The sequence below is a fragment of the Mustela nivalis genome, assembly GCF_964662115.1.
Source record: "Mustela nivalis genome assembly, chromosome: 15".
In the NCBI taxonomy this organism is placed as follows: Eukaryota; Metazoa; Chordata; class Mammalia; order Carnivora; family Mustelidae; genus Mustela; species Mustela nivalis.
The window spans coordinates 86,839,968-86,853,070 of NC_139034.1; the positions used below are offsets into that span (position 1 = coordinate 86,839,968).

The window sequence follows — 13,103 nt, forward strand, 5'->3', positions numbered from 1 at the left end:
AATCTAGGTCACACAGCTATGCCCGCACACACCTATATCCATAAATACACCCATGCCCCCTGCTGGTTCTGGTTCTCGCAGAGCCCTGACTAAAACACGGGATGGTCATGATACGGGACGATCATGTTTCTCAGGTGTTCTTGGACCCGGGGGCACACGAACACGCAACCTCACTCAGACACGTGGTCGTCTCTGGTGTGGCTGTTGCGGAACGGGAAGTGTCCCTCTTGCAGGACTGTTCCCAACACCCAGACGCCCCTGCTCTCGGAACTGCCGTGCGGCACGGGGCACGCACCCTGAGTCAGGTTGGCGAGAGCCATGGAACCCCACTATGCCAGCACCGCACCACCAGGGAAGGACTCGCAGGGGCATTCTCTGCTCCCCCACGACCAGGGAAGAATGCCAAGGGGCCAGGGCATGGCCAAGCACCTGCGGGGACCACACCCCATGCCGGCTCACTGTGCAAGTGTGGATGGAGGAACCGCCCCCGCTGGGGAGGCAGCAGGGACCCCATCACTCCGGGTGCCACAGCAGGAGGGGCTCAAAGCATGGAGGAACCGCCCCCGCTGGGGAGGCAGCAGGGACCCCATCACTCCGGGTGCCACAGCAGGAGGGGCTCAAAGCATCCCTTCCTCACCATGGGCAGAGGGTTCTGGGTCCCCCCCTGACGCAGGGGGGTAGTCAAGCTGAGGAAGGCCATGGACTCACTCTGAATAAGGAGGGGCAGTGGCAGGACACCAAGGATCTAGCCTAACAGAATGGGGCCTTCCTGCAGGAACCACAGACTTTACAACAGTGACTCCAGACGACGCGCAACACGCAAGACGCCTGCGTTGAAGTGAAGCCGGAATCCCAGTCTGAGCACGTCTGTCCCGTGGCTCAGGGAAAGGAGCATCACCGGGACGGGCTATGCAGAGCACTAACCTGGCCCGGATCCCATCTGCTAACACTCACCACCACCGCTGCTTACTTCCTACTCAGAAACTGCACCCAGGGTCTCAGGTTCACACCCTGAAATTTAAGTTTGTGCCTACGACTGGGATACTTGTGGAACAGGGCGGGTTAGATGAACGCGTGAACGGGCAATCAGTCAACCAAGGTGACCTGAAGGGAACGTGTCTGTCTGGCCCCCGCTTTCCTCCTGCAATGAACCCAGCAATGCGTGCGGACGTACCTTCATTCCTGGCAACCCTGGCGGCCCCTGGAAAAGAGAAGAGTGCATCAGAAAACGGCACTGGCGTGAAGAGCGAAGTCCAAGGAAAGGAAAGAGAAAGGAACGAGAAGAAAAGAATTACAACCAAAGGAGGAAGTTCTAGCGGAAACAGTGCTATACTCACGGGATTTCCAGCGAATCCAGGCAAACCCGGGGGCCCCAGAGGCCCTGGCTCACCCTAGGGGACAGGAGAGGGTCAGTTGGAGGCAAGGCTGACAGGACATCATTCCAGATGCCCCTTCAGTTACTCCGCCCCCCATTCAGAGAGACGTCATTTGCTGGTGAAAAACACATCCTAAAAACGATGTGTCACCAGCTTCACTCTCCGTGCTCCTTCCCGACAGAAGACAGCTCTCTGAGAACAGGGACACGGGTGAATACTGGCGTTCTATCTGCGTCAGCGACAGCTAAGAGGCGAGGAACTTCATGTTTAAAGCGACGACAGGGTAAGAGCCCACGAAAAAGAAAGGCACAATTCCCTGTTTGTTGAACTAACAAAGTATGAGGAACGTGCAGCTCCTCATCAGATAAAAAGTGCTTGGGCGGGGGGCGGGGGGCAGTGTCTGTCCAGCTGGGGCAGTAAAACCGTGTTCACAGGACAGCACCGTCCGATGGTCAGCGCGGGAAGCAGGGCAGCCTGCGCGTGAGGGAGGGACCTCGTCCCAAAGTTACCTTTGTTCCGTTGCATCCGGGGATACCGGGAGGACCGGGGGGGCCGTCTTGGCCAGGAATACCCTGCGATTGAGAAGGTACAAAGGTTGCCCAACGGAGACCGCCGCATGGTGCCGTCAGGCCCATCACGCGTCTCACCGAGGAAGCACGTGCATTTTATCTACGTACCGGCAGTCCTGGGTTTCCGGGGTAACCCGCTGCTCCTGGGGGTCCCTGTAAGGGTAGAAATGAGAGGGCAGTGAGCACGGGGCCTCATGTCCTCCCACTGCACCCGCCCGGCTACGTGCCCGCGGCCCCCACCCGGCCCACGGGCATTCTGCGGGAGAGGCGGCCAGCGCCCAGCCCACAGGGGCGGCATGTCTACACCCAACGTTGGCTCGAATCACTTCCAAAATCAAGGCTGCACCCTCATAAAGGAACTGTCCTCATGTCTCTGTGATTTCTAGGGAAACGATATACTGTTTATTACATGTATAAATATTATGTCATAGACGTCGTATCCGCGTAAACACATTAAGTTATGAACGTATACGCAGATATAATTTACATTAAACTCTCGGATCCCTGGGGACGAGAGTTCGTGCGATCGGTCCTCTCACTGCGGGCAGAGCGCCAGGCCTGTCCTCGAGGAGCTCTGCGGCTTCTCCCTCTCGGGCAGCTCTGGGACCCTGGCCGCGGCCTCCTGCCCCAGAAGTGCCAGCTACTTGCCCCCCAGCTGGGTAACACCAGCAGAAGGAAATGCTGAGAGCGTCCTCCTGCTTCTCTACTTTCAAACCCTGCTCTCAGAGGTCTGCAGCTGGGCCTCTCCCAGGAGGGCAGGCCCAAGCCCCAGGCAGAGCGAGAAGAGCAAGGTGAGCTCTGCGAATGCAACCGCTTCTCACAGCACAGGAAGCCCTTTCCTTCAGTGACGCGTAGACCTGTCATCTCCCCGCCCCCAAAATAAAACAGGTCCACGGGAGAAGCACAGGGCAGGAGAAGCCGGCCCGAGGATGGGGCGGAGCGGGGGCCAGCACTCACGTCACCCGTCCTGGCCCCACGGGCCCCGCGCGGTCACAGCGCCGGGCAGAGAGGCCGGCGACGGGACAGGCGAGGAGAAGCGACGCCCCGAGGACTGCTGGGAGGCGGGAGGGGCAGAGAGCCCGCTCCGGGAGGCGTCCCTGGATCCCGTCCCAGCACAGCATCACACACTTAAGTCGCACTCGTACTCACTCTTGTCCCTTTCGTTCCGGGCAGCCCGGGTTCTCCAGTGTCACCCTGAAACCAGACAGAAGTGTCTCCGTGAGAAGAGTGTGGAGCACCTTAAACCCACACCCCCCGCCCCCATGACCCAGCCAAGCTTACCTTTTGTCCTGGTGGCCCCTGCGGCCCCTCGGGTCCTTGCATCCCGGGAAACCCGATGACACCTTGCAACCCTGGGAGGCCCCTTTCGCCCTGTGGAGGAGCAGCAGCAGGTCAGCGAGGAGGCGCGTTGGACCAAACAGAGGAGATGAGTCAGCACTCACCCTTCCACGTGCCGCCGCCCAGCACCGCACAAGTCTACACGACATCTGAAAGCCGACGCCGCAAACTAACCCGTTTCGGGAGGCTTCTCTCCACGGCACTTCAACCTCTCTGAGGGCAGGACTCTTCACCCCCAAACCCTGGCACATGCTTTCCACGCACGATACACCAAATGCTAAATACTTTATCAGGTAATTTAAAAAAGGAAAAGTTGGGGTTTTCTCACTGAACTGATCATGCACGCAGTCACCTAGTGGGATCGTATCAAGCAGTAGGCACAGCGCCAAGACCCTGAAAGCCAGTCGGTTCTTCCTTCCGATTCCTAGGAGCTGTGAAGACGGAGCTCACGGTGTGAGCTGCAGCACGAGAGGCAGGGACTTCTCTGTGCAACGCGCAGTCTGATGATGGGCTTTCAAAGGTGTCCTTAAAACGTGAGTTTTGCAAAGATATGATCCAAGTTTAACTATAGTCTCTGCCCTCACAGAGCAAAAAAATAAAGTAAGAAACATGATCTTTAGAACACTATTATTTGGACAGTCCGAAAGACTGGGGCGCTGAGCCCCAGGCTGACCCTTGAAGGACAAACACAGAATAAGTACCTGAGGAGGAGAGAGGAGCCAGTGAGGCCGTATGGCGGCAGGAGGATGGCTCTGAGGCCCATTGAGCCGCGTGAGCACAAGAAATTAAGCAAAAATACAACCAGCACAGAGTGTGGAGTGGAGAGGCGTCCACGCCCGCCCCAGACCCAGCATTTCTCCCAGAGGCATCGGTGAGCCCGTGACCTGGTTCCGCGGGAGTTAAGGAAGACTGCCACAGTTAAGTTGCCAACAGAAAAGCACCATCATCACAATACGAAATCAAGAAAACCTATTTTCTTTACAGCCTGTGGACTCTAACGCAACCTTATGAGACCAAGGGTCGCGCGAACAGCCATCGCCCGTGGACTCTGAGAAGCAGAAGGTCCTCTGGATGGCGGAGCACCCAGTTCTTTCCCAGTTATCTTAGCTCGAGTGAGAATAAGCCGACGAGACACACGCTCCACAGCGTCCACACGCACCTCCAGACACGCAGGCCACCGCGCGTTCCCGAGAAGCACCTCGCGGAGGCCCCGACGGAGGGAGTCAGGGCGAGGACTCCGGTCGCCGCCCCCCTTTCCCAACCACTTGGCTTGGGACTTGCTGCAAATTCGCTGCCTGTTGCGTGTTCAAAACGCAGCGTGTGGTTCCGCACGTGGGACTCCAACGGCTGTGTGTGTACGGACAGCGGGACTCCCTGGAGGTGTGAGTCCAGAGTCCAGAAACAGCGTGTAAATCAACGCGGAGGGGATTACGGCAAACCCCAGCAGGCATGATAAAATAGTAAATGGATTAAAGGAAATCAAGGCCTGTAGCCTGGAAGGCTCTGGTGGACGGCGGCGTCCAGGGAACCGAGCCCTCCGCGCAGGACCTCACACGAAATGCCAGCGCCTGCTCCGTAAGGCCTGGGACAGCTGCGGAAGAAAAGCCCTCCCGGGCCAGGACTGGTTTCCCTGGAGAGCGGCTCCCCTAGGCTCACTGTTAACCTGAACCAGGAGGGGTGTGCTCCAGCCACAGAGAACGCTGACCACAGAGACACAGCCACGCTGACCACAGAGACACAGCCACGCTGTCACCGTGCCGGCCTCCTCCCTGATCCTCGGACGTGGGAAAATTCTACCCGAAACAAGAGATGTGAACGGCGAACAGCTGGCTACGAAAACGAAATGAACACTGCACTGTGTCTCCCCAAAAAGCCTGACAGGGCATCGTAAGGAAATGCGAGAGGCACATCCATGTAAGAGTTTCCAGTGTCTTCGGCAGTATATTTTTAGTACTTAATTACTATCTGGCTCTATCACTATGAGACCCGCTGCAGATAAGGCTTTCATTCTCATTTTAACCATGGAATGCATGGAGGCCCGGAGCCCGATTAGCTGATTCTTACAAGTTTCTCATTGAGTCAGCGCTAAAGCCAAAAATAGAAATGAGGTCAGCCTGCACACAGTCCACGGTTTTTCTAGGTCACTAGAGCAAGCTGGTTCCCAGCAAACTGTTAAACAATTCAGCAGCATTAACCTATCCCCTTTAATGTCCATTTCACAGGTGGGAGCACTAGGATTCTGATGCTTAACTGACTTGTCACGTGTCACCGGGTGATTCCCACATGCTGCCAGGAACAGAACTCCGAAATCTGCCAGTCCTCGCTTGAGCACAAGAACACATTCTTTCCCAAGGGTCACCGGAATGCTTAAGCAATCCGTACATCCCAAGAGCTTTGAAATTAAGTAGCCAAGAAGGCAGTGACTCCTCCACCAACATGGCTCTGGTTATCTCCCACAGTTTTTTTTTTTTTTTTTTTAACTTTCCCACTCTTTCGTTCAGACGAAAGTGCACATGAATAATCTAATAGCCCGTGCCCTGTCCAAGGCAATTACGGGCACCAGAGCGGAGCCAGCCAACAAGATAAATGTTCCAAGATCTCCACCGTTAGCTGGCAAACAGCGCTCACTGCATGCGGGCCAGATGACTTCTCTGAGCTGTTAACAGATCTTTACAGCCATCGCGGGGAGAGCAGAGCTGGTTGTGCTGCTCGTGCCCAAGCCAGAGTACGCAGCTGCAACAGCGAGACCACAATGGTGGCCACCCATGTGCTGGACCTCAAGGCAGGATGCGTACAGTCAGAGCCCCTGAGAACTAGCCCCCAAGTCATCTAGTCCCTATGCTGTGTTAAAGGCAAGGTCCCAAACATGGCAGCCACAAACTCGTGCCGGGCACACACGGAGCCCACAGCCCGTGTTCATCCCGGTCAAGAACATTTCAATGGAGGAAGAAAAGAGAAGTTGGTTAAATATTACACAAAAGTTTTGATGCAATTGCATTCAGCAGTTTTACTCCTCAACGTCAGTGCAATGTATTCTACTAATTACAAAACAAGTGGATGTGTATGCGCCTATGACACAAGTGATCGCCACTGCAGCCTCAAATGATGGAATTCAGAATTTAAAGAGGAAGACCAAAATGCCATCATTATAAAGACAAAAGAATACAGCCATGGAGAATAATCTTGGCATCCAAATGAGTCATTCTAAATTGGGCATGAAATAGAGTTTCATGGATGGAGCAACTTAAAAAATTTTGCATAAAACTTTGCATAAAATATGTATTATCTAAAGCAAGGGGATACTTTTTTTTTTAAATCCATAAAATATGGGAACAAAAGATTGTTATAATATCAGTCATTTCCCTTCCTTTTAAAATGCTTATGGAAACAAGTTCATAATGGAAATCCATCACTAAAGCCTTACCCCTTCCGTCTACGTTAGAAATCCAAATTCAAATGAAGCTCCCGGGATGGTTAATTTTGAAATAATGTGAAGCTTCCAACTTTGAAGGGTAACATAATTACCAACGACAAACACCACCAACAAAGAAGCAGGCATTGGGTCTTCCCATCAGAGACCATATTGTGCCTGTTTCAATGGTCAGCATGGGGTCACATTTTCAGTTAAATTCTGAATTAATTTTTCACATCTGAAACAATATGACCGTGGGTCTTTGCAGGGCACTGACCCACAAGCAGAAGTGTCCCACTGCCCCAGGCAGGCCGACCACAGTGGTCGACCCCTGTGCAGCTACGTGCACTTGGATTCATCTGTTACGAAGCAGAACAGACCCAACAAGCGATGTTAACTAGATTTTGTGGCGCATTTCCATCTCTTGGAAGTAAACACTTTAAAGGCGAGGATGTAGTTTTGTTCATCCACAATCTTTGAATTCAGTAAAATCGATGTGTGGACAGGATGAACCAAGCAGCGGTGAACATGACCGCTGGCGTGAAGCAAGACTGTGCGCGTGCCCCCCAGAAACTGACAGCATGGCGCACGATGGTGGCTGGGTCACTGGGCCCCCTCCCCAGCCTAAAGCCGCGTGGGCACCGTCGGAGCCTGGCCGACACGTGCGCCCGTGGCCGAAGCAGCCGCAGGGAGAGCAAGCCGTGATCGGGACGTGACGCCGGATCAGCTGTTTCTTTCTGTCATGGGTGCCTGGAGATTTCAATTTCCACACAAAGCTGCAAATGACTGAAGGAATGAGAGCATTTGCTTTTGGAGCCGGAGCTCACCAAGAACTCAGTGATGGGGGAATGATGGGTCACAGTCAGTCAATGGGCGGCGTGGGGATTCAGCCAAAAATTCCACAAGAGCGATTCTTTGAGCCCAACAACCATCAGACATCTGCAGGGCCATTTCCTGAATGCCGACACTGCTGGGAAAGTGGTGGGAAGTGTCACGGGGTCCTGGAAAAACTGTGTGACGAGGCTCCCCTGGGAGCTCCATCCACACTGAGAAGCCTGACATCATGGCGGCAGGGCTGGCAGGCGGCCCGGGAGAGGCGGGAGGGACTCACAGCTGGAGGCCGACACACTCGCCTAAGGGAAGGCCGTGTCCACCGGTTCTCCTTCGCAGGGGACACATACACAGATCGCTCTAAGAACGCACGCACGTTAACGTAAAGTATACTGTGCTTCTTCTTTTTTTTTTTTTAAGATTTTTTATGTATTTATTTGATAGAGATCACAGATGGGCAGAAAGGAAGGCAGAAAGAGAGGGAGAAGCAGGCTCCCCGCCGAGCAGAGAGCCCGATGTGGGGCTCGATGCGGGGCTCGATCCCAGGACTCTGAGATCACGACCCGAGCCGAGGCAGAGGCTTAACCCACTGAGCCACCCAGGTGTCCCATACTGTGCTTCTTTGATTAATTAAACATAACATGAAGATTGTTTCCAGCAACCACTCTATCATTACTGTTGTTTCTTGCATTTAGTATTTCAACATTAAAGCAGGAAAGAGTAAAGCAATCATGGTCAGGAGGCATGGCTACTAATCTTTATTTTCTTCTCCAAACTCGGATTTTCTCTCTCAAACCCTGGTGATGTTCAGCTTGAAAGTCAATATTCGGAATCCTTACATTGTGCCTCTCCAGCAAATACGTGTTAAGAGCTGTAGCAATTATCCATGGAGGGGGAGAAAAGATGAGCGTTTAAGAGATGGTTCCTAGAAACTAGGACATTTCCACCTTTACAAATTCAAGGGAAGAGAAGAATCAGAAAGCTGTAAAAAAGAAAAAGAAAAAAAAAATCCCCCAACCCATGCCCTTCGAGTTCATGACCTGGTTTGCTGTCAGGTCCGTTCTCTGCCTAGGTGTGCTCTGGACCCATCCTGCCTCTGCTAACCCATGGGGGTTGCTCTGGGCAAGGAGACCCCACCCGCCTCTCACCACGTGAGCACGCCAGGCCTGTTGTGGCTTCTGGGGCTGCAGTTGGTCAAGTGTGCGTGGAGAAGGGGCCAAGCGGCGTGCTGAGCCCTGGGAGGGAAGCTGACATGAGGCGGCTCTTTCCTCCCGCCCACCTGCACAGCCCATTCCGCAGGGTTCCTGGGTGCAAATGCTGGGCCGGTAACGAAGATCCAGCTCACAGATGAGGCCCACCCGTGCTCAGGTGATAGCTTGTCAGCCTTAGAGCCCACAGATACAGCACTTAACATAGAACCCTCTCCAACGCACCATGTGCAAGGACAGATTTCCTTTGGATAAATCCCAATACTGAAACACTTCAGCCCATGGTAAATTCCAGCACAATTCTTGGGAGTCTCAGCACTGCTGTGAAGCTCGCTGGTAGAGCTCATGGCTCAAATCATGCATAACACAAAACAAGCAGAATGACAGGACAGAGGAAGGAGGTACCAAATCTATTTCTGATTACTGGGCTTCCGCAAAGAAGCGAACCCTAGATACTTTGATCTACAAAAGTCCACTCTGTATGGCAACTTGTGAGAAACAAAGAATTGCAAAGAGTTCTTTACAAAATACTTCCCAAAGAATGGTCATTCAACACAAGAACTTGGAAGAGCTCTAAGTGGTGTCCTAATATAAAACTAAAACTGTTCCACTAAAGCCATCGAGAACAAACTGTTCAGCCTCACTGATCTAGCAGAAAACACTTTCTAAAGTGGAAGGCACACTTGAGTGCTGAAAATCCCACCTGAAAATCTCCCAAAGATCCTCGGGACTTACAGAAAGTTCCTGACATTGCTCCCTAGCTGGAGGCGAGGGCATATGCTTTGGTCATGCGTCTCTTACAGTCTTTTTGAAAAACACTTTCATTAATTCTTCCTCTGAAGCAGTAATCTGCTCAGAATATTTCTAAGTATAAATATTTAAGCCATTCCCCTGAAGGAGTCAGCTTCCCAAACTGGAAATAAGAAAAATATTGTGGTAACTGTTTTCCAAAGTCTCTTGGATATATTCATTCAAATCCTGCATATACGCTTCCTGATAAAGGCGATCTGATCAACAGCTTATTTCCATTTTCCCGTCAAACCACAACCAAATGCGGTTTGTTCTCCAGAAAACATTTGTACTTCCTGGCCTCACGCTCTAAAAAACATGATCGCATTTCAGTAATAAGGTTCACATCTCTTGATGGCTTTTCCTGCACAGCCCACGCCTCCTGCTCTGCCCCACGCCCCGGCTGTTCACCACCTCCTGGGCCAGCCCCCACCGCCCCGGGGCACTGTCCAGCCAGGTTCAGAGACAGATGCTCCCACCTGAAACGTCTGCATTCCTACTCCACCTGTACCATCGCAGGCACCCGGGCACAGCCCCAGGATCTCAGCTGAACACCCCTCCTCAGGGAAGACCTCCCAGACACAGGTGATCTGAAGAAAACTACTACATCTACTGGCCCCGTTCAATGAAGGGGCTTTGAGAAGCTCTTGGAAGGAAACCCCCAGGGCTCCGGCTTCCCACCACGAGGGGGCGCGAAGGGACTACACAGTTTTCCCATTAGACCCGCCTTGAACCTGAAGCCTCCAGCCTTTTTTCTTAAATATTCATTATATTAATAGATTAACTACTCAGTGCCATCGAGATATTAGCATGGGCACAGCTCGGAGAAATCAGTCTGATAAGGCCTAAGAGACAGAACACCCAGGGAAAGAAAGAATTCTAATTAGAATTAAGTATGAAGCTAGTAACCTCAACACCAAGGCCCTTGGTAGCAGGTGACCGGGTGGGCCCCACCGGTAACATGAATGATGGCTACTACTCAGATTGCTGCGTCCATTCATTCTATAAACTCAGAGTATCTGGACCGAACAGTAATACAGGGAAGAAAGGGTGAATTCAGTTTTCCAAATGACTGCACAGAAACAGTACGCACTGGAAAAATTTTAAGTCCTACAAAACACTCAAGAAACAGGTACAGCTGGGGCAGCAGGGGGTCTCTAAGAGAGTATTACCGACTACCCAACTGCCAGGAGGATTTATTTAAAGTCTCTCTGCTCCCTTCTACTGCAAGTTTATAGGAAACATATATATAAGGAAATTTGCCCATTCTCCTGATTTTTGTCATCTGTGAAGAAAAAGCATCCACCCGATTTTTAATGGCTTCCAGAAAACACGATTAACATCTCCCTTGCTAAAAACTTGATTTCATGATATGGAGTTCTCATGAAAGTCAGAATCCCAAACATCTTCTACCTTATCCTATTACTTTACATTCTGCTTCCCATAAACAGACTTAGAGATTGTGTTTTAAAGCAGAAAAAGAGTACAGGAAGAAAAGGTGCTTGACTGCAGCTCGGACCCTCGCAGTGGCTGTGGCAGGTTGTCTATGTTGTGCACTGCAGGGAGTAGGGGACAAAATCCAGCCACAGCTCAGCACCGGCCAGTGGGGCGAAGGGGCAGTGGTCAGGAGCAGCAAGGCCACCGCTAGAAAGAGATCCTACACAGGGGGTTTATCTATGAATGAATGCTTACGAAGTTGCACTGGGGTGGGGGAGAGAATGACCCTGCCTAGGAAGAGCTACACTTCCACTCACCAGCACAAGCAACTTTTTTTTTAGAGTTCCAAGCGACTTATCAAAATCCGATGTCATAACTTAAAGATTTGGGGGATGGTGAGAGGTTGCAGGAAGATAACTGAGGGACAACAAAATAACAAGGTCATTCACAAATAGCAAGAGGTAAGCAGCTCTCTGAGTTTGGACAGGGAAAAAATACATCTTTTACTCAAAAAGACAGATTACTCTGTTTCCACTACCACTAACCTTGCGATTTGAAGAGATGTGCTCTATGTGATCAGTGAATTTGAGAAACAATTTGAGTAACTCGAACTGAATTTGGACAATCAGAGCAGAGCGCCTAAATAGACCATCAGTGAGGATGTCATTCACCTGAACTTGGAAATGCCTGTGGGTGTGTGATGAGGTCCTGGAAATGCGCGCATCCTGAACAACATCAGCACACATTAAAGTCAGGAAGCGCCACGATCCAGGTCAGGGATTTTTTTGGAGTCTATGTTAACAGTAAATAAGAAAAATGCAAAAGAAACATCCTGACAATAGTAATTATAATTAATAATACAAAAGGCATGCAAGATAACCTTCAGCTTTAACCTTGAGAAAAACTGCCGACTGGTGATTAGGAGAAAATTTGTGTGTGTGTGTGTGTGTGTGTGTGTGTGTTTTCTTTTTTTAAAAAAGTAACTTAAATGCTACTATCTTCCAAAATTAGGTTTTATGGGTGTTCTGCCAGGGGCATTCCCTGTTCCCCAGAACCTAGCACAGAGAGCACACAGTAGGTGCTCCTTGAATATTTTCAGGAGTGAATCCAGAAAAATAAGTGTTAAAGATTCCAAGGAAATAATATAAGCCCACCAAGAGGACAAATCATTGGAGATCCTATTTTCAAACTTGACTGCAAAACAGGCTTCTTTGCTCTGGGTTAGCAGAGGAGAGCTTACTTCCCACCTTCTTGTCTCAGTGAGGGCACAGATAAGGCTGTGCGGTGGGGACAACCTCGGCCTCCAGCTCCAGCCACTGACTCTGAGAATTGGCTTTGCCATCTTCCAGATGGGATGATGCTACCTGCCTCCCACGGGACTTGGTGAAGGCTCCCATCTGATGGAGAATTCCCCTACTCTGCGCTGCATCAGAGACTGAGCAGAGCACGGGATCACGGACTGCCTGTATTCACACACAGAGAGTTTGCATTTACCATCACCATTTCTCAGTCCATCCAGCAAAATGCATTTCCTACGAAGTCGCACAGTATCTTAGAAGGGAAAGAAAATGCAGGGTCACTTTTTTCCCTTCCCAGAAGTCACGACCCACAATTATCTCATTGTTTTTGAGGCTAAATTGGACAATGAAAATAAGGATTTCTTGGGTATTAAAAAGTTAGGATAGGTTTTCTCTTTTAAAGAAATTCCTCATTTATCTGATGCACAAGGTTTTTGGGTTTGGTTTTTTTTTTTTTTTTTTTCCTTAATACATCTGATATTCTTTCCCAGCTTGGAATATTGTTTATTCCTCACATGAGCCTGAGTCTGTGGGGCCACATGGTCACCAACTCGTCCATGTCCCCGGTCTGGGGCCCTGCTCTGTTTGTAGCCACAGGTGTCCGATGTCAAAAAGATTTTGTTTCCTTTTGCTCCGGCAAAAGGACTTGGCTACGCTGCATTGCTAACAACATTCTCCCTCAGCGTGTGGCAGTCATTTCAAGACATCATTAATCATGCTCAGAACCCAAAAGATGAGAACAGTTCCAAGGAGCTGAAACATGACAAGTCAATTCTGCCCATACTATATAGTGCAAAACTGGCAGACTGGAGGTTTTACAACACCCACAATTCGCTTGACATCGG

The 13,103-nt window shown here is 50.9% G+C and overlaps 1 protein-coding gene across 1 annotated transcript in view; it reads right to left on the reverse strand.

The window, feature by feature from the left end:
- Nucleotides 1–13,103, reverse strand: part of COL4A1 (collagen type IV alpha 1 chain) — a 130,728-nt gene that overhangs the window by 48,745 nt on the left and 68,880 nt on the right. Inside the window, exons 3-8 of the mRNA XM_082701007.1 lie at nucleotides 3,227–3,316; nucleotides 3,095–3,139; nucleotides 2,054–2,098; nucleotides 1,886–1,948; nucleotides 1,338–1,391; nucleotides 1,175–1,201 (exon numbers count right to left, since the gene is read on the reverse strand). Coding sequence (XP_082557133.1) covers nucleotides 1,175–1,201; nucleotides 1,338–1,391; nucleotides 1,886–1,948; nucleotides 2,054–2,098; nucleotides 3,095–3,139; nucleotides 3,227–3,316 — 324 coding nt within the window. The remainder of the gene's footprint in view (nucleotides 1–1,174; nucleotides 1,202–1,337; nucleotides 1,392–1,885; nucleotides 1,949–2,053; nucleotides 2,099–3,094; nucleotides 3,140–3,226; nucleotides 3,317–13,103) is intronic.